This window comes from Oncorhynchus mykiss, chromosome 25 (assembly GCF_057628025.1).
Source record: "Oncorhynchus mykiss isolate SJ-2025 chromosome 25, ASM5762802v1, whole genome shotgun sequence".
In the NCBI taxonomy this organism is placed as follows: Eukaryota; Metazoa; Chordata; class Actinopteri; order Salmoniformes; family Salmonidae; genus Oncorhynchus; species Oncorhynchus mykiss.
The window spans coordinates 158,876-183,103 of record NC_143046.1 but is presented as its reverse complement, the minus strand read 5'-3'; the positions used below and the strand labels follow the sequence as shown (position 1 = coordinate 183,103).

Here is a 24,228-nt window from a genome sequence, read left to right as displayed (position 1 = left end):
TTCCTCTCTTGATGTGGTGTCTAGAGGAGTAGGGGGTTTGTCTCTTCTGGTGTTGTGTCTGGAGGAGTAGGTGTTTGTCTCTCCTGGAGTGGAAGAGAAGGGGTTTGTCTCTCTTGGTGTATCGAGGAGTAGGGGGTTTGTCTCTCCTGGTGTCTGGAGGAGTAGGGGTCTGTCTCTCCTGGTGTGTGGAGGAGTAGGAGGTTTGTCTCTCCTGGTGTGGTGTCTAGAGGAGTAGGGGTTTGTCTCTCCTGGTGTCTGGAGGAGTAGGGGTTTGTCTCTTCTGGTGTCTGGAGGAGTTGGGGATTTTCCTCTCTTGGTGTGGTGTCTAGAGGAGTAGGGGTTTGTCTCTCCTGGTGTGGTGTCTGGGGGAGTAAGGGGTTTTTCTCTCCTGGTGTGGTGTCTGGAGGAGTAGGGGTTTGTCTCTCCTGGTGTCTGGAGGAGTATGGGGTTTGTCTCTCCTGGTGTGGTTTCTGGAGGAGTAGGGGGTTTGTCTCTCCTGGTGTGGTGTCTGGAGGAGTAGGGGTTTGTCTCTCCTGGTGTGGTGTCTAGAGTAGTAGGGGTTTTGTCTCTCCTGGTGTGTAGGATTAGGGGTTTCTCACTCCTGGTGTGGTGTCTAGAGGAGTAAGGTTTTTTGTCTCTCCTGGTGTGGTGTCTAGAGGAGTAGAGTTTTGTCTGTCCTGTTGTTGTGTCTGGAGGAGTAGGGGGTTTGTCTCTCCTGTTGTGTTTTCTGGAGGTGTAGGGGTTTGTCTCTCCTGGTGTGGTGTCTGGGGCAGTAAGGGGTTTTTCTCTCCTGGTGTGGTGCCTGGAGGAGTAGGGGTTTGTCTCTCCTGGTGTCTGGAGGAGTAGGGGGTTTGTCTCTCCTGGTGTTGTGTCTGGAGGAGTAGGGGGTTTGTCTCTCCTGGTGTGGTGTCTGGAGGAGTAGGGGAAAGATTTTGTCAGTATGGGTAACACCATGGCAGATGAGGCTGCTAAATTGGCTGCCTCCAAGTGTCATAGCCACTCCATGTTCTTCTCTGCTACTGTTGGGAAAGACACTGATGATTTGGCATCTAAATAGGCTTTAGATGTTGGTTCTCATTTGGTATGGCAACAGCGGGGAAACTTGACCCCGTTTCAAAAAAATTTGAGACAGACTCTGTCTGGCAGACCGCTTGTCTTATCGCCTCTGATTGCCAAATGGCACATGGTATGGCTTATTTGTCAAGGGGGGATATGATAGAGGCAATTTCTTTGGATTTGTTTTGTCCAAATTTTGACTCAGCATGTGAAACAGTTTCTGTTTCGATGTGCACGCAAATTAACATTGCCAAAGGGACACCTCTGAAACCAGGTCATGTCCCTACGTCAAGAGGACCATTCTCCCATCTTACAATGGATTGTATAGATCTTTCAGAAAGATGAGAAAAGAAAAGGTACTGTTTAGTCCTTACTGACAGGTTCACCAGGTGGGTGGAGGCATTTCTCACCACACACTGTGATGCTAAGACAGTAGCAAAGCTACTAGTGAGGGAGATAATACCTAGATTTGTTGTTCCTGAGGTTTTATCTGCAGACAATGTTACCCACTCCACTGGTGATGTAGTCAAGCAGTTAGCCATAATGATGGGACTGGACCAGACATTTGTGTCCATCTACCACCCCCAGAGTAATGGGGTTACAGAGAGAGCTAACCAATCCATTAAACTAGGTTTAGCTAAGGCATGCCAATCCACCAAGACATCTTGGGTGGATTGTTTACCGCTGGTGGTATTAAAGGCCTGGGGTGTTATTAAAGGCCTGGGGTGTTAGTAAAGGCCTGGGGTGTTATTAAAGGCCTGGGGTGTTAGTAAAGACCTGGGGTGTTAGTAAAGGCCTGGGGTGTTATTAAAGGCCTGGGGTGTCAGTAAAGACCTGGGGTGTTAGTAAAGGCCTGGGGTGTTATTAAAGGCCTGGGGTGTTAGTAAAGACCTGGGGTGTTAGTAAAGGCCTGGGGTGTTATTAAAGGCCTGGGGTGTTATTAAAGGCCTGGGGTGTTATTAAAGGCCTGGGGTGTTATTAAAGGCCTGGGGTGTTATTAAAGGCCTGGGGTGTTATTAAAGGCCTGGGGTGTTATTAAAGGCCTGGGGTGTTAGTAAAGGCCTGGGGTGTTAGTATGTTAGTAAAGGCCTGGGGTGTTAGTAAAGACCTGGGGTGTTAGTAAAGGCCTGGGGTGTTATTAAAGGCCAGGGGTGTTATTAAAGGCCTGGGGTGTTATTAAAGGCCTGGGGTGTTATTAAAGGCCTGGGGTGTTACACCACATGAAATGTTGACAGGAAGACCCATGAATGTTCCCGTACACAGACCCCATGACTGACAGACAAATAGACCTCACTAGCTGAAGTTGAACACTTGGGAGTACATGAAAGAGCGAACTACTATTGTCAGATCTCAAGCACTCTCACACTAGGAAAGCTCAGGAGGAGGTACTAGGTGAGGACCCCGACTACCTGCCTGTGGAGGTTGGAGACTGGCTCAAAATTCGGGTCCACAAGAGAAAATGCTCAAGGTAACCATGGCAACACCAACGGGCGGTCAGAGTTCAGGAACGGTCCGGCTGGCACCATCTGTCCCACTGCCAGAAGGTGTTCAGCCCACAGGAGATGATGGAGCCAGACAGCCTGAAACAAGAAGCAGATGTGAGTTGAGACCAAAGACTTGAAAAAGATGAAGGGCAAGACCAAAGCCCTGAAGAACTAACTGTTTTACAGGATCAGTAAGGTTATGTGGTAAATAAAAAACAATGCCATGATTACTGTATATATGTGATAACCTTTGTATGCTTCCAGTGGTGGAAAAGTACTGGGAAATGGAGATGTACTGCTTCAGTTCTCAGGCTGAGAGCTGCCTGCACCTGCTGATAGTCACCCAGCCTCAAGGACGAGGTAGCAGAGAGAGAAACCACAGTCTGCACATGTTTTACTCATCTTAGATACTTTGTATCTGATCCAATGCAACAATGTTAAGATATGATTGACGGTAGGTTGTATAAAGAGCGTTGTCTCCTGTTTCACCACACAGATCTTTACTTTAGACTACTGAGTTACTCTGTATGTGAATCTCTGTCTGCAATTGCATTTTATTACTAAAGAGTTTGATACCAAGGTTCCTGCCACACAAAGGGGATACCACCCTGAAATACGCAGTATAATCAAGTGCTTGTCCAATTGTGGATGAGTGACTGATGTAATGTGTACAGCCTGCATTTCTTAAAGTATGTGGGTCGCGACGTAAATGTATATTTCATTCATTACTGGAATTGATTTGGCCAAGTGCGCTCCTGGTTCAGTGCTGCTTATCAGGGGTCTCTGCTCAGTTTGGCAGCTGTGTGAGTGGGAGAGGTTGTAAAGGGAGATGCCCCTGTGTTTCACGGTTTACCGGATATTTTTCCTGCAGTTTTCTTGAAGATCACTCCACCACCCACATGCTGCAGCACTGTTGTTCAAGCCACTGACTTGTTATTCCTTCTCGCCATCACTCACCGCTGTCATGAAATAGACTCATGCTAGCCACAAGTTCTGACTGAGCTCAGTCGGCATGAAACGCAAATACAGTGATTACTTTTTGTCTATTTCATACAAACGTTGAGAAATAACTAGGAGCGCCCACAATGTGTTTTGTGTGGGGAAGTGCTTAGTAATGAGTGTCTCAAAAAGAACAAATGAATAAAACAACACGTCCTGACAAAACATCCACAACATGCCGGTAAACCCAGGGAGGACTTTCAGAACAGGGCAGAATGCTTCAGGAAACAGGGCATTGACTGTGGAAAAGTAAGTCAACTAGCAAGGCATTGTTGTCATTTTTTAACAGGTGATGATCAGCAGAAATAAGGGAGTACTATCTCATAGTAGTAGATGTGAGTTCCTCTTTCAAACAATCCCCTGGCCTTGTAACGGTACACAGCTAATAGCTAACGTTAGCCGAAGCAAGCTAACTAGCTATTGATAGTGCAACCCTAAGTAACAGTACAGATTAAAAATGATAAGGCCTACTGTAGATCTTACTGTAGAAGTGACCAGGCCTACTGTACATCTCACTGTAGAAATGACCAGGCCTACTGTACATCTTACTGTATAAATTATAAGGCCTACCGTACATCTTACTGTAGATATGACCAGGCCTACTGTGCATCTTACTGTAGAAATGACTATGCCTACTGTAGAAGTGACCAGGCCTACTGTACATCTCACTGTAGAAATGACCATGCCTACTATAGAAGTGACCAGGCCTACTGTACATATTACTGTAGACATGACCAGGCCTACTGTACATATGACCAGGCCTACTGTGCATCTTACTGTAGAAATGACCATGCCTACTATAGAAGTGACCAGGCCTACTGTACATCTCACTGTAGAAATGACCAGGCCTACTGTACATCTCACTGTAGAAATGATCAGACCAATTTTACATATTACTGTAGAAATGACCAGGCCTGCTGTACATCTCACTGTAGAAATGACCAGGCCTACTGTACATATTACTGTAGAAATTATGGGTGAAAACAAGTCTAGGTTGGAGCGGTTGCTGTTACAAGTAATACTTTTTATTTTGAACTGGAATAAACTGAAGCAAGATGCTTTTTGAGGCAATAACTCTCATAGTTCTGGGTTGTTCATCTACAACAGGAAGTGGTCTCCTGCCTGACTCTCACAGTTCTGTGTTATTCATCTACAATAGGAAGTGGTCTCCTGCCTGACTCACACAGTTCTGGGTTGTTCATCTACAACAGGAAGTGGTCTCCTGCCTGACTCACACAGTTCTGGGTTGTTCATCTACAACAGGAAGTGGTCTCCTGCCTGACTCACACAGTTCTGGGTTGTTCATCTACAACAGGAAGTGGTCTCCTGCCTGACTCACACAGTTCTGGGTTGTTCATCTACAACAGGAAGTGGTCTCCTGCCTGACTCACACAGTTCTGGGTTGTTCATCTACAACAGGAAGTGGTCTCCTGCCTGACTCACACAGTTCTGGGTTGTTCATCTACAGCAGGAAGTGGTCTCCTGCCTGACTCACACAGTTCTGGGTTGTTCATCTACAACAGGAAGTGGTCTCCTGACTGAGAACCCACTCACACAGTTCTGGGTTGTTCATCAACAACAGGAAGTGGTCTCCTGCCTGACTCACACAGTTCTGGGTTGTTCATCTACAGCAGGAAGTGGTCTCCTGCCTGACTCACACAGTCTGGGTTGTTCATCTACAGCAGGAAGTGGTCTCCTGCCTGACTCACACAGTTCTGGGTTGTTCATCTACAACAGGAAGTGGTCTCCTGACTGAGAACCCACTCACACAGTTCTGGGTTGTTCATCAACAACAGGAAGTGGTCTCCTGCCTGACTCACACAGTTCTGGGTTGTTCATCTACAGCAGGAAGTGGTCTCCTGCCTGACTCACACAGTTCTGGGTTGTTCATCTACAGCAGGAAGTGGTCTCCTGCCTGACTCACACAGTTCTGGGTTGTTCATCTACAGCAGGAAGTGGTCTCCTGCCTGACTGAAAAAGCAGTAGATGTTCTGATCCAGTTTGGCACCACACACCTATGCAAGTCAGGGTTCTCAAGTACAGAAACAGTTTCAATGCTGAGCATGACCTCCGTGTTGCACTGTCTAAAGCAGAGCCCAGAATAGATCTGCTTGTTTAAAACGTCAACCAGCCACACACCTCTCATCAGGACTGTGTGTTCTGGTCTACATCTGTGTGATGTGATCAATCCATTTATTCCAGGTCAGAATGAAATGATGTCTTGTATTTTAACAGAAACAGTTCCAACCTGGTACATAAGAATAAACTAAATAAAAATAGACATGTAAATATGTTTATGGGTATTTTATTGCATTTTTTTAGGCATAAGGGCAATGAAATGTTCCGATATTTACGTATAGTTGCACATTTTCCTAAGCTTGTGTCCCAGGAAAACATAGAATTTCTCATTTGGGTCTCAGGCTTAAGAACCCCTGGTGTACAGCCTTCTCAAAATACAAAGCAGAGCTCCTGCCTTTCAAGCAACTTGTTTCAAATCATCATTAGAGTCTCATCATGCAGCCTTACAATGTATTAAATCAAAACATACAGGCCAACGTTTGTAGAACAACTAAAGTTACATTAATGTCTCTAAATGTAGCATCTAGGAGGACCTATTTCTTTGTTAACCACTCAACACAGAATAGTTGCACTCCATCAAACTGTTTGGAGAACATATCCTTTCTATTTTATTCAGCTTTGTTCAACTGTATTCTTCATACTATAACATATTATAAAATAATGCAATGGAATTCCAAGAAAATCTTGTCTGCTGAATGAACTAGTGTAGCCCACAGCCATATGGCACAGCCAGATCAGGGCCTAACATGAGGACAACACAGAGTATGTTATTCTGTTCTTCTGAAATAGACTACATTTTCTTATATTATGCTTCTTTAGACCTGTCTAAAATAAATAATGGATTTATTGTGGTGTAGGCTGTATTATATGGATTTATTGTGGTGTAGGCTATATTATATGGATTTATTGTGGTGTAGGCTGTATTATATGGATTTATTGTGGTGTAGGCTGTATTATATGGATTTATTGTGGTGTAGGCTGTATTATATGGATTTATTGTGGTGTAGGCTGTATTATATGGATTTATTGTGGTGTAGGCTATATTATATGGATTTATTGTGGTGTAGGCTGTATTATATGGATGTATTAGACATTTTAAAATGTAGACGTTCCAAAGGTCTGTGTCAGCGGTAATAACCGTGAGACCGACAGTTATTTGCTTGACAATCACTGGCTGACGAAATTCCGTGACCGCCACAGCTCTAGTTAGTCCTCAGGCTGGTTAGGGTTGGTTAGTCCTCAGGCTGGCCAGGGATTTTCACTCATTCTGTAGACAAACACAAAGACACATCACATCAGTGATGTCTGTAGAAAGACATCTAACACATAAAGGTGAGAGGTTAAAGGTCATGTCTTCACCTCAACCTCCAGGTCTGACTTCCTCTGAACCTTCTGAGTTTCTCTCCTCCTGGCCCCCTCTCTGCTCACCGCACCTACACACACATACAACACATCTTAAACGTGTAATGTGTCTGCCTGCACATACAGTGTGTTGGTGTGTGTCTCACCATAGTCTGAGAGGCTGGTTGGTCTGTCTGGCTGGTCTCTCTCTGGTTGTCTGTCTGGCTGAGGTTCATCAAACTTCTTATAGTAGTAGTCCTGGTCAGGGGGCCCGAATCTCTGACAAACATAGTACTATTGGATGTGTGTGTGTGTGTGTGTGTGTGTGTGTGTGTGTGTGTGTGTGTGTGTGTGTGTGTGTGTGTGTGTGTGTGTGTGTGTGTGTGTGTGTGTGTGTGTGTGTGTGTGTGTGTGTGTGTGTGTGTGTGTGTGTGTGTGTGTGTTTGTACCTTGTCCGGCCACATGTAGCTGATGAAGAGGATGATGGGTAATCCCACCGTGAAGATGTAGACACCCCAGAGCCAGGGACGAGAGTTAGTTGCTATCAGTAGTCGCTCCAACAGGCCGGGCTGGGAGAACACACAGCGCACGGACACCGCACAAGCGCACACACACCGCACACACACACAAACCGCACGCACACACACACACACAAACCGCACGCACACACACACAAACCGCACACACACAAACCGCACGCACACAGTTATTTCCGAGTGGAGTATCACAAAGAGAGACGTACAGATTGAGAGAGAGATGAGTGAAACAGAGAGAGAGAGACATACTTGTTTCCGTCCCCAGGTGTCCTGTGTCCATCTCTCAGCCAGCTTCAGGTCATCAGTCAACAGGAAATTGTCAAACATAACTTCCCCCGACAATGACCACAGTTCCAGACCCAGCGCCGCGACTGACCCCACCCCTAATCCAGACACCGGGGACTCTGGTTGGCTGTCAGGGGATTCTGTGTACTGGACTTCGTCTGTCAGCAGGCGGCCTTGACTGATCAGCGATTGGTCAATGAAAATCTCATACCTGCTGTCTTGATACAATTCTGCACACGCACGCACACACACACACACACACGTTAAATACTTTATTTGACTCCACCAATCAAAGATCTCTGTCTGCATGTCCCTCAAGGGTCCAGAGAGCACCTCCTTCTCCAAGCAGCTAGGATACCCACGGCAGCTGAAACAGAGCAGTACCCAGCCAACTGCTTTGCCCTAGTTGTTGTCAGGCCCACAGTCTGGTGGCCACACACTGCAAGCCTGTGAGCGTGGCAGAGACTGCCACATATCATCACCTCCAGCTTGCACCTCCACCGAGGCTGTTCCAGCCTGCCTGCACCTCCACCCGAGGCTGTCCCAGAGTGCCATGAGGGGCTGGTATTTAAGCAGATTCTCTGCCAAGGCCTTTTCCATGTAGCCATCCAATGAGCAGCCCACTTCCAAAATGAGCACCTCCCCCTGGCCTCCCCCCACAACAACAATATCTGGAAAAACACATCATAAACATCACACCAGCTTCCCTTTACACAAAAATGTTCATGCATGTGTGCTGTTGGTGAGACCACTTTTCTCACCTCGCTGGCTATCAGGTCAGCAAGCCAGTCATGTGAGAGTCATTTCTCTGGGTATGAACATCGACTGTCGCAACATGAATGGAAACAATTGCAGACTCATGAGAAAAATCCTAGACACTAAACTGCTCCAGGAGAAAACCATGTTTGTCTCCCCCGGAGATCCAGGGAAATGGAGTAGAGTGGCAGCAATCCTGAATGGAACTTTCTATAGGAAAGCCATGTGTTTCACACACAGATGTGAGGTTTACTGTGTAGTATTTAGTGGTTAGGCTGCATACTAACGTAGTGTGTAGAGGTAGGGTTTAGTGGTTAGGCTGCATACTAACGTAGTGTATAGAGGTGTGGTTGTCGGTCGGTGAAGTACACCGTCAGGTCATCGACGGGTTGGGGTGCGTGTATCTCTTGGTTACGGCCGTTGCTAGAGTCCGTTACCCTGACGATGAGATGGAGGCGGTGGCTGGTGCCGCACTTATCAGGACCAAACATCACAGAGTACGGAGTGGACTCACTGAACTGGCTCTACGCACATACACAGAGATATATACATATATATATATATATAAATACACACACACACACTTTGACACATGCACACACACAACATCATACAACTTCCTCCATACGAAACAAGAACAGAACAAGGAGCATCGTTATAGAGGACGAGTAGATGTTGAGCAGCAGCAGTTGGGTCAACTCACCAGTCGTAGCAGATGGGTCTGAGTCAGCAGTTTGATGTAGGCTCCACTGCACTCTACATCTCTCCCGAACCTCACCTCATACCTGTACACACACACACAGTAGTAAGTAGTTTGAAAAAGACTCAACTGATGTGGGCGTGTCGAGCATACATATGTGTGTGTACTCACTGCAGGCAGAGAGGTGTGTGTATGACAGTGAAGGGTGTGTGTACTCACTGCAGGCAGAGCGGTGTGTGTATGACAGTGAAGGGTGTGTGTACTCACTGCAGGCAGAGAGGTGTGTGTATGACAGTGAAGGGTGTGTGTACTCACTGCAGGCAGAGCGGTGTGTGTATGACAGTGAAGGGTGTGTGTACTCACTGCAGGCAGAGAGGTGTGTGTATGACAGTGAAGGGTGTGTGTACTCACTGCAGGCAGAGCGGTGTGTGTATGACAGTGAAGGGTGTGTGTACTCACTGCAGGCAGAGCGGTGTGTGTATGACAGTGAAGGGTGTGTGTACTCACTGCAGGCAGAGCGGTGTGTGTATGACAGTGAAGGGTGTGTGTACTCACTGCAGGCAGAGAGGTGTGTGTATGAAGTTGAAGGGTGTGTGTAGGTAGGCAGCGATGGCATGGTGTCGTCCTGATGACTTCATCACCAGTGCTCTATTCCCAGGATACATTGCAGCCGCTGGCTCTTCCACCACCCATTGGCCTGGAGGAAACACACCTTTAACCCCTGGCTCTAACGCTAACCTCTGGATACTCTACTGCCTGCTGACCTGTAGGAAAACACACAGATGACCTTTAACCCCTGGCTCTAACCTCTGGATACTCTACTGCCTCCTGCCCTGTAGGAAAACACACCGATTACCTTTAACCCCTGGCTCTAACCTCTGGATACTCTACTGCCTCCTGCCCTGTAGGAAAACACACAGATGACCTTTAACCCCTGGCTCTAACCTCTGGATACTCTACTGCCTCCTGCCCTGTAGGAAAACACACAGATGACCTTTAACCCCTGGCTCTAACCTCTGGATACTCTACTGCCTCCTGCCCTGTAGGAAAACACATCGATGACTTTTAACCCCTGAAATTGTACACTTAACGTCGGTGACAGCTCCTGGTGTAGTCTACCTACCATCAAACTGTCAGTACTCTACCTCCCATCATACTGCAGTACTCTGTCTACCTCCCATCATACTGCAGTACTCTGTCTACCTCCCATCATACTGCAGTACTCTGTCTACCTCCCATCATACTGTCAGTACTCTGTCTACCTCCCATCATACTGTCAGTACTCTGTCTACCTCCTATCATACTGTCAGTACTCAGTCTACCTACCATCAAACTGTCAGTACTCTACCTCCCATCATACTGCAGTACTCTGTCTACCTCCATCATACTCTCAGTACTCTGTCTACCTCCCATCATACTGTCAGTACTCTGTCTACCTCCTATCATACTGTCAGTACTCAGTCTACCTACCATCAAACTGTCAGTACTCTACCTCCCATCATACTGCAGTACTCTGTCTACCTCCATCATACTCTCAGTACTCTGTCTACCTCCCATCATTCTGTCAGTACTCTGTCTACCTCCCATCATACTGCAGTACTCTGTCTACCTCCCATCATACTGTCAGTACTCTGTCTACCTCCCATCATACTGCAGTACTCTGTCTACCTCCCATCATACTGCAGTACTCTGTCTACCTCCATCATACTCTCAGTACTCTGTCTACCTCCCATCATACTGTCAGTACTCTGTCTACCTCCTATCATACTGTCAGTACTCAGTCTACCTACCATCAAACTGTCAGTACTCTACCTCCCATCATACTGCAGTACTCTGTCTACCTCCATCATACTCTCAGTACTCTGTCTACCTCCCATCATTCTGTCAGTACTCTGTCTACCTCCCATCATACTGCAGTACTCTGTCTACCTCCCATCATACTGTCAGTACTCTGTCTACCTCCCATCATACTGCAGTACTCTGTCTACCTCCCATCATACTGTATTACTCTGTCTACCTCCATCATATTGTCTACTCTGTCTACCTCCATCATAATGTCTACTCTGTCTACCTCCATCATACTGTCAGTACTCTGTCTACCTCCCATCATTCTGTCAGTACTCTGTCTACCTCCCATCATACTGCAGTACTCTGTCTACCTCCATCATACTGTCAGTACTCTGTCTACCTCCTATCATACTGTCAGTACTCTGTCTACCTCCCATCATTCTGTCAGTACTCTGTCTACCTCCATCATACTGTCAGTACTCTATCTACCTCCATCATACTGTCAGTACTCTGTCTACCTCCTATCATACTGTCAGTACTCTGTCTACCTCCCATCATTCTGTCAGTACTCTGTCTACCTCCATCATACTGTCAGTACTCTATCTACCTCCATCATACTGTCACATTGTAGTCTACATACCATCGTATTTGAGAGCCTCAGCATCTGTCTCTTTCACAGCCTTGGATTGGACCCATCTCCTGTAAAACACATGACACATTGTCTTACTGATACGATATTAGTTATATTACTAAGACACTACTATTACTAACTACTATTACCTTGACAATACTATTACTAACTACTATTACCTTGACAATACTATTACTAACTACTGTTACTAAGATAATACTATTACTACCTACTATTACCAAGATATTCCTATTACCACCTACTTTTACCAATATATTACTGTTACTAACTACTATTACCAAGATATTACTGTTACTAACTACTATTACTAAGACAATACTATTACTAACTATTAATTATACCTAGTATTACTAAGATATTACTATGACTAACTACTGTTACTAAGAAAATACTATTACTAACTACTATTACTAAGACAATACTATTACTAACTACTATTACCAAGACTATATTATTACTACCCACTATTACTAAGACAATCCTATTACCAACTACTAATTCTACCTATTATTACTAAGATAGCACTATTACTAGATATTACTATTACTTACTATTATTACTAAGATATTACTATTACTCACTACTATTACTAAGACATTACTATTACCAACTACTAATTCTACCTATTATTACTAAGATATTACTATTACTAACTACCGTTACTAAGACAATACTATTACTAACTACTAATTCTACCTATTATTACTAAGATATTACTATTACTAGATATTACTATTACTTACTACTATTACTAAGACAATACTATTGCTAACTACTATTACCAAGACCTTACTATTGCTAACTACTATTACTAAGACAATACTATTACTAAGACATTACTATTACAACCTACTATTACTAAGACAATACTATTACTAACTACTAATTCTACCTATTATTACTAAGATATTACATGTACTAACTACCGTTAACCAAAACAATACTATTACTAACTACTAATTCTACATATTATTACTAAGACATTACTATTGCTAACTACTATTACCAAGATATTACTATTACTAACTACTATTACTACAACATTACTATTGCTAACTACTATTACTAAGACAATACTATTACTAACTACTAATTATACCTATTATTACTAAGATAGTACTATTACGAACTACTATTACTAAGACAATACTATTACTAACTACTATTACTAAGACAATACTATTACTAACTACTATTACTAAGACAATACTAATGCTAACTACTATTACTAAGACATTACCATTACTAACTACTATTACTAAGACAATACTATTACTAACTACTATTACTAAGACAATACCATTACTAACTACTATTACTAAGACAATACTGTTACTAACTACTATTACTAAGACAATACTATTACTAAGTACTATTACTAAGACATTACTATTACTAACTACTATTACTAAGACAATACTATTACTAACTGCTAATTCTACCTATTATTACTAAGATAGTACTATTACTAGATATTACTATTACTTACTACTATTACTAAGACAATACTATTACTAACTACTATTACTAAGACAATACTATTACTAACTACTATTACTAAGACAATACTATTACTAACTACTATTACTAAGACAATACCATTACTAACTACTATTACTAAGACAATACTATTACTAACTACTATTACTAAGACAATGCTATTACTAACTACTAATTCTACCTATTATTACTAAGATAGTACTATTACTAGATATTACTATTACTTACTACTATTACTAAGACAATACTATTACTAACTACTATTACTAAGACATTACTATTACTAACTACTATTACTAAGACAATACTATTACTAACTACTAATTCTACCTATTATTACTAAGATAGTACTATTACTAGATATTACTATTACTTACTACTATTACTAAGACAATACTATTACTAACTACTATTACTAAGACATTACTATTACTAACTACTATTACTAAGACAATACTATTACTAACTACTAATTCTACCTATTATTACTAAGATAGTACTATTACTAGATATTACTATTACTTACTACTATTACTAAGACAATACTATTACTAACTACTATTACTAAGACAATACTATTACTAACTACTATTACTAAGACAATACTATTACTAACTACTATTACTAAGACAATACTATTACTAACTACTATTACTAAGACAATACTATTACTAACTACTATTACTAAGACAATACCATTACTAACTACTATTACTAAGACAATACTGTTACTAACTACTATTACTAAGACAATACTATAACTAAGTACTATTACTAAGACATTACTATTACTAACTACTATTACTAAGACAATGCTATTACTAACTACTAATTCTACCTATTATTACTAAGATAGTACTATTACTAGATATTACTATTACTTACTACTATTACTAAGACAATACTATTACTAACTACTATTACTAAGACATTACTATTACTAACTACTATTACTAAGACAATACTATTACTTACTACTATTACTAACTACTATTACCAAGACATTAATATTACTAAGACATTACTATATGGTGAATGTAGAATATAGATTTAAACAGATCACGTCACCTATCTAGAGGATCTGAGTCAAACGTCTCTGCAAAATGTGCTTCTTCTGGAACCTGAACAAGTCTGTAGGTAGCCTGAAAGAGAGAGAGGGGGGAGAGAGAGGGGAATAGAGTGAGAGAGAGCGAGAGAGAGAGAAGAGAGAGAGAGAGAGAAGGGAGAGAGAGAGAAAGACAGAGAGAGAGAGTGAAGGGAGAAAGAGAGAAGGGAGAGAGACAGAGACAGAGAGAGAGATAAGAGAGACAGAAAGAGAGAGAGACAGAGACAGAGAGAGATGAGAGAGAGAGAGAGACAGAGAGAGAGAGGGGCAAACAACAGTTTATAGGTTAACAGGGTAGTTAAAGAGTAAAGAGGTCAGTGTCACCTCAGTTAATAAAACAACGACAGGAGAACAGCACTCAATATCTCTTATAATATGGCACATGTAGTAGACATTACAGTAATCCAGTCCATATATCTAGTATGAATGAGAGTAATCCAGGTCATATATCTAGTATGAATGACAGTAATCCAGGTCATATTTCTAGTATGAATGACAGTAATCCAGGTCATATATCTAGTATGAATGACAGTAATCCAGGTCATATTTCTAGTATGAATGACAGTAATCCAGGCAATATATCTAGTTTGAATGACAGTAATCCAGGCCATATATCTAGTTTGAATGATATTAGCAGAGCCTGACCTGAACTGGATCCGCCGGGGTTAAACACACACAGGCAAGCAGCAGGCGGCCGAACATCATGTCTGTTTCACACGCACGCACGCACACACAGACACACAGACACACAGACACACACACACACACACACACACGCACGCACGCACGCACACACAGACACACAGACACACAATACATAACCATGTTTCCCTCTCGTCAAGGGTTACGTCGCTAGCTACTAGATAACAGATACTGTATCAACACAACAGATCCTATAACCTACAAACCCGCTACTCCAAAAAGATACAGTACGTAATCACCACGTGTGTAAAAAAAAACATACAGGTGTTTACCTGTTAATACACTTATAATAATTGTGAGTGTTTACCTGGTCAGACGAGGTTCTCAGAGACTGGTTGCTCGGTGGGAAACAGACTTCCTCAAAGTGTTCGTGTAATTACAGCTGGACTCTGACCCCTCCTCAGTCAGTCAGCCATCTCTTAGCAACCAATGAGCTTTGTCACCATTAAGGGATTAAGAGCAGCAATGCACTGTGGGATTGACATCAGGTGCTGCAGTTTCATCTGTATTGGTTCATCATTATTTAGTGATGTTAAACCAGTTTAATCTGTATTGGTCATCATTATTTAGTAAAGTAAAACCAGTTTAATCTGTATTGGTCATCATTATTTAGTGATGTAAAACAAAGGTTACGTATGAAACCAAGGTTATGTGAGCTATATGGACCACTCCATTATATTTGTGTCACTCCGCGGCGGAGGGATACATCCGAGGTGAGGATTTACCGATTTACTCCCGTGTACACCTGTGTCACGGTTAGGTCCGCCCCTATGTATAGACCCCATGGCAGCGACACACGTTCTCCACATCATTGAGGCGCCTCTAGCACCGTAGAGGATTGGAGTGATTCATATAGCTCATAACCGTGGTTACATACATAACCTTCATTATGTTTCACTATATTGGATCACTCCAATTTATTGGTATACCCGTACCAGATTAGTCGATGGGGAGATTAACAAGAAGTTTATCTTTCATTTGGTGTATTGGACTTATTAATGTGTGAAAGTTGCATATTTCAAAAAAATATTTTTTAATTTCGCACGCTGCCTTTTCAGCGGAATGTTGTCGAGCGGAACCCCTAGCCATAAGAAGCTTAGCTTAGTGATGAGCTTTGAGGACACCATGGTGTCGAACGCTGAGCTGTAGTCAATTAATAGCATTCTCAGGTGTGAAAGGGCAGTGTGGAGTGCAATAGAGAATGCATCATCTGTGGATCTGTTGGGGCGAGTCTAGGGTTTCTGGGATAATGGTGTTGATGGTGTTGATGTGAGCCATGACCAGCCTTTCAAAGCATTTCATGGCTATGGGTCGGTAGTCATTTAGGCAGGTTACCTTAGTCCCTGTGCCCAAGAATACTATGGTGGTCTACTTGAAGGATGTTGGTATTACAAACTCAGTCAGGGAGAGGTTGAAAATGTCAGTGAAGACACTTGCCAGTTGGTCAGCTCATGCTCGGAGTACACGTCCTGGTAGTCCATCTGCCCCAGCGGCTGTGTGACTGTTGACCGGTTTAAAGGTCTTACTCACATTGGCTGCGGTAAGCAGGATCACACAGTCGTCCGGAACAGCTGATGCTCTCATGCATGTTTCAGTGTTACTTGCCTCGAAGCGAACATAGAAGTTATTTAGCTCGTCTGGTAGGCTCGTGTCACTGGGCAGCTCTCTTTGTGCTTCCCTTTGTAGTCTGTTATAGTTTGCAAGCCCTGCCACATCTGACGAGAGTAGGAGCCGGTGTCGTACGATTCGATCTTAGTTTTATATTGACGCTTTGTCTGTTTGATGGTTTGTCGGAAAGCGGCAGCTCTACCCTTTAGCTCAGTGCGAATGTTGCCTGTAATCCATGGCTTCTGGTTGGGGTATGTACGTACAGTCACTGTGTGTGCAAAGTCATCGACACACTTATTGATGAAGCCAGTGCTTGATGTGATGTACTGCTCAATGCCATTTGAAGAATCCCAGAACATATTCCAGTCTGTGCTAGCAAAACCATTCCTGTTAGTAGAGATCCTGAAGAGTATGAATATTAAAATAAAAAGTACCAATTTAAAAGACTAAAAAGAAAAAAGATAGATAAAAAATAATCTGTGCTCAAACAAGTGGTTGATATGTCAATAAAAGGTAGACTAAGAATAAGGTACTTTTATTTTTTTATATACTTATTTTGGTGAAAAGTATTATTGAATTGTCGACAATATACTATAACCTATGGTCAATAATGAGAAAGCGTGTGTTATGGGTTTTCAACCTCTGCCATATCGTGGATTGAGAGCTATCTAATAGAACAGAGGGTTTTCTTTAATGGAAGCATCTCTAATGTCAAACATGTAAAGTGGGGTGTACCGCAGGGCAGCTCTCTAGGCCCTCTACTCTTTTCTATTTTTTACCAATGACCTGACACTGGCATTAAACAAAGCATGGTGTGTCTATGTATACTGATGATTCAACCATATACCCATCAGCAACCGCAGACACTTAAACCCTTAACAAAGAGTTGAGGTCTGTTTTGGAATGGGTAGCCAGTAATAAATTGGTCCTGAACATCTGTAAAACTAAGAGTATTGTATTTGGTACAAATAATTCCTTAAAACTTGTTAAGGCGATGGGTTCCCCTACAGGAACTCCACCCCCCCGTTCAGCTGAAAAGGTGGCGCAGGGAATGCAAATATATTATTTAGAAATATCTAACCTTCACACATTAACAAGTCCAATACCTCAAATGAAAGATAAACACCTTGTTCATCTACCCAGCGTGTTAGATTTTTAAAATGTTTTACGGCGAAAACACAACATATATTTATGTTAGACCACCACCAAACCAAAGAAAAAACGTAGCCATTTTTTCCAGCAAAAGATAAAAATCACAAAAGCAGGATTTAAAAAAAAATCAATCACTAACCTCTTGAAAATCTTCATCAGATGACAGTCATATGACATGTTACACAGTACATTTATGTTTTGTTCGATAATATGCATTTTATATCCATAAATCTCAGTTTACATTGACAAATACAAATACAAATATCCGGAGGAATTATTGAAAGCTACGCCAGATAACAGAAATACTCATCATAAACTTTGACTAAAGATACATGTTCTACATATAATTAAAGATACACTGGTTCTTAATGCAACCGCTGTGTCACATTTCTTTTTAAACTTACGGAAAAAGCCTAACATACCTATAATCTGAGATGGCGCTCAGACGTAACAATATTTCTCCGCCATGTTGGAGTCAACAGAAATACAAAATTACAACATAAATATTCCTTTTGCGACACCAACTACTTTCCTTCCCATTAGGTCAAAGTTCACAGCAAATGCTCCATTATACTTTCTACTGAATGAGGACATCTAGTGGAAGACGTAGGAAGTGTTTCCAGATCCATAACTTGTTGGGAAGGGAGGGGGCGATGACGTCAAAGTTGCCCCAACTTTCAGGATTTCAAAACTTGTTTGGAAGATTGCCTGCCCTGTGAGTTCTGTTATACTCACAGACATAATTTAAACGGTTTTAGTAACTTCAGAGTGTTTTCTATCCAATATTAATAATAATATGCATATATTAGCAATTTAGGACAGATTTTGATGCAGTTCACTATGGGCACGCAATTCATCCAAAGTGGAAATACTGCCCCCTATCTCTAACTGGTTTTAAGTTCTAGACCTCAGGTGAATCTGGTAATGAATGGTGTGGCTGTTGAACAAATTGAGGAGACTAAATTACTTGATATTACCTTAAATTGTAAACCGTCATGGTCTAAATATATTGATTCAATGGTTGTAAAGATGGGGAGAAAAAATGCTTTGCTTTTTTGACACGACACACCACAAAGCAAGTTCTGCAGGCTCTAGTTTTATCTTATCTTGATTATTGTCCAGTCATATGGTCAAGTGCTGCAATAAAAGACCTAGTTAAGCTGCAGCTGATCCAGAATAGAGCTGCACGTCCTGCTCTTCATCGTAATCAGATGGCTATACTGTATCAACACCGTGCATGCCAGTCTCTCTCGGCTAAGAGTTGAGGAAGACTGACTGCGTCACATCTTGTTTTTATAAGAAACATTCATGTGAAGGAAATTCTAAATTGTTTGCATAGTCAACTTCCACACAGCACTGACACACACACTTATCCCAGCAAACATGCCACCAGGGGTCTTTTCACAGACCCCAGGTCCAGAACAAATTCAAGGAAACATACAGTATTATACAGAGCCATGAGTGCATGGGACTCCCTTCATATAGTGAACAGCATACCTGGTTTCAAAAATGAATAAAACAACAACTCATTTCAGTTGAATGCATTCAGTTGTACAACTGACAAGGTATCCCCCTTCCCCTTTCCCTCATGGCACAACGACTCTCCTCCATGTGACCTACTTGTTGTGTGTATGTACTGATATGTATGTGGAGCAGCGGTCTAAGGCACTGCATCTCAGTGAAAAAGGCATCACTACAATCCCCGGTTCAAATCCAGGCTGTATCACAGCTCTGTTATTTCCTGTTGACTTCTCAACCGCCTGGTAGAGAGAGCTCTGTTATTAGAGTTCTATGGGGGCACTCCTTGAGGCTAGAGTCCTATGGGGGCATTCCTTGAGGCTAGAGTTCTATGGGGGCACTCCTTGAGATTAGAGTGCTATGGGGGCACTCCTTGAGGCTAGAGTCCTATGGGGGCACTCCTTGAGATTAGAGTGCTATGGGGGCACCCTATTTCCTGTTGACTTCTCAACCGCCTGGTAGAGAGCTCTGTTATTTCCTGTTGACTTCTCAACCGCCTGGTAGAGAGAGCTCTGTTATTTCCTGTTGACTTCTCAACCGCCTGTTAGAGAGCTCTGTTATTTCCTGTTGACTTCTCAACCGCCTGTTAGAGAGCTCTGTTATTTCCTGTTGACTTCTCAACCGCCTGGTAGAGAGCTCTGTTATTTCCTGTTGACTTCTCAACCGCCTGGTAGAGAGCTCTGTTATTTCCTGTTGACTTCTCAACCGCCTGGTAGAGAGCTCTGTTATTTCCTGTTGACTTCTCAACCGCCTGGTAGAGAGCTCTGTTATTTCCTGTTGACTTCTCAACCGCCTGGTAGAGAGAGCTCTGTTATTTCCTGTTGACTTCTCAACCGCCTGGTAGAGAGCTCTGTTATTTAAAAAAATAACCATCAAGTAAAAAAAAAACTATTGGAAGTTATTGTTTGGGTTGTCATTAACAGGAATTTAAGGTGAAATAATTTTTTCAACATGTTTTTCAAGAGACAGTTTCGTTTTTACAATGTTGAACATACAGTAGCTTACAGGTAGACTCAGCGTTACACCATCATTAAGCACAGCGACACCCTGCTGACAGACAAAAACAACAACAACAACAGATATCAAATTGCCACAAAATATTAAATCTAACTAAATAAAACAGAGTAAATAAGATAAACGCTCTTCCAGCTGTCTCTATGGCGATACAGCGTTGTTGTCACAGTCTGATGTTGATCTCACTGCGTGCTCCGTCGTCACCACCACTCTCATTGCCATCGGCGTCGGACAGGAAACCGCTTCCGACGGTAACCGTGGTGCCGACGCTGTGTTCCAGAGCCGTGATTCGCTGCTTCAGACGTTGCTGCGCGGTGGCATACTCCATTTGTAAACGTGCCAACTGCGTCTGGAGACGATCCACACACGCCTCCAACTTCTCCACCTATAAGAGGACAGTAGTTAAGATGATGATGATTAGTATTATAATTCTGTACCCAGTTCAAACTCTCGGTTCACACACTCTTCCATGTGAGGCCCATGAGGAAAATTTGTATTCCGTATACTCTTAGCGGTGCACTCCTTGAGGTTAGAGTTCTATGGGGGCACTCCTTGAGGCTAGAGTCCTATGGGGGCATTCCTTGAGGCTAGAGTTCTATGGGGGCACTCCTTGTGATTAGAGTGCTATGGGGGCACTCCTTGAGGCTAGAGTCCTATGGGGGCATTCCTTGTGATTAGAGTGCTATGGGGGCACTCCTTGAGATTAGAGTGCTATGGGGGCACTCCTTGAGGCTAGAGTCCTATGGGGGCACTCCTTGAGGTTAGAGTCCTATGGGGGCACTCCTTGAGGTTAGAGTTCTATCGGGGCATTCCTTGAGGTTAGAGTCCTATGGGGACACTCCTTGAGGTTAGAGTCCTATGGGGGCATTCCTTGAGGCTAGAGTTCTATGGGGGCACTCCTTGAGATTAGAGTGCTATGGGGGCACTCCTTGAGGCTAGAGTCCTATGGGGGCACTCCTTGAGGTTAGAGTTCTATGGGGGCACTCCTTGAGGTTAGAGTCCTATGGCGGCACTCCTTGAGGTTAGAGTTCTATGGGGGCATTCAGGAAACACATAGGTCTTTAATGTGTCCACCTCAATCATCTTGCTATGCATGTTGTGCTTCCTTACAAACAAACAAACACACACCTTCTCCTCCATTTCCTCCACTCCCAGGCTATCTCCTCCCACTTCATCCAGTAGCCCCTCCTTCCTGAGGATATCCCGCCCCCTCTGCTCCAACTGGGTTCTAGCATGAGGGAAGTCGCTGAGTGCCTCGGTCAGATCTCTCTTAGACAGACAGAACAGGTCAGAGTAACCAAGGCTACGGATGTTAGCTGTTCTCCTGTTTCCCATCTTACTGCCCCGGATGTTCAGGATGCTGACAGAGGAAAACACACAAACATTATAGTATTTATGTAACAACAATTAGACAGAAACACCCACAGTCGTGCACACACTCCCACCCCCACTCCTCCACCCCCACCTACCTGATCTCCCCGAAGCAGCTTCCTGAAGTGAGCATGGCCAGCTGAGTAGCTCCATCATCTCCCACCACCGCCAGGCGGCCATCTTTAATAATGTACATCTCCTTCCCAATATCTCCTTTACGACAGATATAATCTCCTGGAGAGAAGACCTGGGGACGCAGCTTCAATACCAACTCTACTAGCAGGCCTGCTTCACAGTCCTGGAAGATACGCACCTAGAGGAGTGGGAGAGAGGGAGGAACAGAGAGAGAGAGGAGGAGAAGAGAGAGGAGGAGAGAGAGAGAGGCAGGCAGGCAGTCCGAGGGAGATGCCGTGAGAGAGGCAGAGAGAGAGAGAGAGAGAGAGAGAGAGAGAGAGAGAGAGAGAGAGAGAGAGAGTGAGAGAGAGAGAGAGAAAGAGAGAAGCAGAAACAGCTTCAATACCAACTCTACTTCCTCACAGTCATGGAAGTTGCACACCTTGAGAGACGGGGAGAGAGAAAGAGAGGGAGGCGAGGAGATGGGACAACAAGTGTGTGCGAGTATGTGTTTGTGGGTGTGTGTGCGTGTGTGTCTGTGCATGTGTGTGTTCTACCTTCTTTAAAGTTTCCAGGTGCACATTGATAGCGATCTCAGCCCTCAGTTTATTGGGCAGGCTCTTCAGAACTTCCTGTTCGTCTACCGCCTTTTGATTGGTCCAGAGGTAGTCGAACCAGCGAATGACACGATGCTCCAGGTCACGGCTGACGTGTCTGAACTGCATGTAGTGTTTGACCTGGTCGATGCGGCTCTGGAACTCTGCCCGCGTAGCGTTCATATTGGAGATCATGGCTCCCACGTTCCCCACGATGCTGGCAAAGATCAACACGCCCACCTACAATAAACATACCCAATATGTTAATATTCTAGGATTAAGACACCCAATATGTTAATATTCTAGGATTAAGACACCCAATATGTTAATATTCTAGGATTAAGACACCCAATATGTGAAAGTTTCCACAGAGGGTTCTACCTGGAACCAAAAAAAGGATTCTCCCTGGAAACAAAAAGGACCATTTTGGAACACTTTTTCCTAAGAGTATATCTGATCTGGGGAATAAGGTGTACTATCTAGGGAATAGAGAGCACTATCTAGGGAATAGAGAGCACTATCTATGGAATAGGGAGCGCTATCTAGGGCATAGAGAGCACTATCTAGGATATTGATTTTAATATTATTAATTTTGAGTAACAGACATATGACAAAATATACAATGTGGACCCAGAGGATATCACTTGAATGTATTAATTTACACGGTTGTTTCCAAAGTGGTCGTCGATGGTAAAAACAATAACACATATAATGATTAAAAGGCAAGACTAAATTACAAATAAACATAAATACATTAATTTATATTGACATGTTTAAAAGTGTCACTATTCGCTGTAATTGTCCCTAACCTTAAAAATCAACCATATCCATTTCACATTTCGACCTTAAAAAACAATCTATAATTGCCTATCATTCATATGAATACACCTGACCAGCAGTAGGGGCACAAGGGGCAGTGGAGCAGTTTCTCTTACTGAGACAACCTTGTCCAAATGAAAACCTTTGCCTGCTTTTTAAAGCTATTTCTACTTTATCTTTGCTTGATCTCCAAGAGGAAGCTATTCCATAGACAAATGCCTGTATAGAAAAACCTGCTCCTCGCTGTAGTGTTTACTCTTGGGATTTTACAAGACATAACACTAGATCTGGTATTGTGACTGTGTTGGTTATGGACCATGTCAATGTGGTTTTTCATATAACCTGGGGTACGATAATTTATGATATCATACATATAATTAAGTTGGTCCAAAGGACTACAAAGGCAACAAGCCCACCTCCTGTACCCCTATGTGGGTCCTGCACCCCTATATGGGGGGGACGGACATTCAGCATATACCTGAAACCATTATGTGGGTCCTGGGGGACGGACGGACATTCAGCATATACCTGATAACATTATGTGGGTCCTGGGGGGGGACATTCAGCGTATACCTGATAACATTATGTGGGTCCTGGGGGGGGGGGGGGGGGGGACATTCAGCGTATACCTGATAACATTATGTGGATCCTGGGGAGGGGGACATTCAGCGTATACCTGATAACATTATGTGGGTCCTGGGGAGGGGGACATTCAGCGTAAACCTGATAACATTATGTGGGTCCTGGGGAGGGGGACATTCAGCGTATACCTGATAACATTATGTGGGTCCTGGGGAGGGGGACATTCAGCGTATACCTGATAACATTATGTGGGTCCTGGGGAGGGGGACATTCAGCGTATACCTGATAACATTATGTGGGTCCTGGGGAGGGGGACATTCAGCATTTACCTGATAACATTATGTGGGTCCTGGGTAGGGGGACATTCAGCATATACATGATAACATTATGTGGGTCCTGGGGAGGGGGACATTCAGATTATACCTGATAACATTATGTGGGTCCTGGGGAGGGGGACATTCAGCGTATACC

At 43.1% G+C, this 24,228-nt stretch overlaps 2 protein-coding genes across 4 annotated transcripts in view; both read right to left on the bottom strand.

Moving 5' to 3' along the window:
- Positions 1 to 5,828: 5,828 nt before the first annotated feature.
- On the bottom strand, positions 5,829 to 15,421 carry si:ch211-274f20.2 (calnexin). 3 transcript variants are annotated; one of them, XM_090220775.1, is made up of 12 exons: positions 15,291 to 15,421; positions 14,927 to 14,988; positions 14,245 to 14,318; positions 11,665 to 11,723; positions 9,792 to 9,933; positions 9,240 to 9,321; positions 8,868 to 9,060; positions 7,745 to 8,010; positions 7,409 to 7,528; positions 7,127 to 7,238; positions 6,978 to 7,051; positions 5,829 to 6,885 (listed from the first exon to the last, which is right to left on the bottom strand). In XM_090220775.1, exons 2-12 carry the CDS (start codon positions 14,984 to 14,986, stop codon positions 6,877 to 6,879), a joined length of 1,191 nt encoding a protein of 396 aa, XP_090076901.1. In that variant the 5' UTR covers positions 14,987 to 14,988; positions 15,291 to 15,421; the 3' UTR covers positions 5,829 to 6,876. The 3 variants fall into 3 exon arrangements, with proteins under 3 accessions (XP_090076901.1, XP_090076902.1, XP_090076903.1); XM_090220776.1 differs by having other exon boundaries at positions 9,792 to 10,000; positions 15,291 to 15,363; XM_090220777.1 differs by lacking the exons at positions 9,792 to 9,933; positions 11,665 to 11,723; positions 14,245 to 14,318; positions 14,927 to 14,988; positions 15,291 to 15,421 and adding an exon at positions 9,408 to 9,442.
- Positions 15,422 to 20,171: 4,750 nt separating this feature from the next.
- LOC110504350 (cyclic nucleotide-gated cation channel-like) overlaps positions 20,172 to 24,228 on the bottom strand; it is a 28,402-nt gene continuing 24,345 nt past the window's right edge. Inside the window, exons 8-11 of the mRNA XM_036970113.2 lie at positions 22,318 to 22,596; positions 21,745 to 21,959; positions 21,404 to 21,635; positions 20,172 to 20,660 (exon numbers count right to left, since the gene is read on the bottom strand). Coding sequence (XP_036826008.1) covers positions 20,439 to 20,660; positions 21,404 to 21,635; positions 21,745 to 21,959; positions 22,318 to 22,596 — 948 coding nt within the window. The 3' untranslated portion in view covers positions 20,172 to 20,438. The remainder of the gene's footprint in view (positions 20,661 to 21,403; positions 21,636 to 21,744; positions 21,960 to 22,317; positions 22,597 to 24,228) is intronic.

Coding starts and splice junctions, on each gene's coding strand:
- si:ch211-274f20.2 (XM_090220775.1), bottom strand. CDS start 14,986: ATGATGTTCGGCCGCCTGCTGCTTGCCTGTGTGTGTTTAACCCCGGCG. Junction 9,322..9,791: donor CACACACCTCTCTGCCTGCA/GTGAGTACACAC, acceptor GTGTGTGTACAG/GTATGAGGTGAGGTTCGGGA. Junction 7,529..7,744: donor ACACCTGGGGACGGAAACAA/GTATGTCTCTCT, acceptor GTGTTCTCCCAG/CCCGGCCTGTTGGAGCGACT.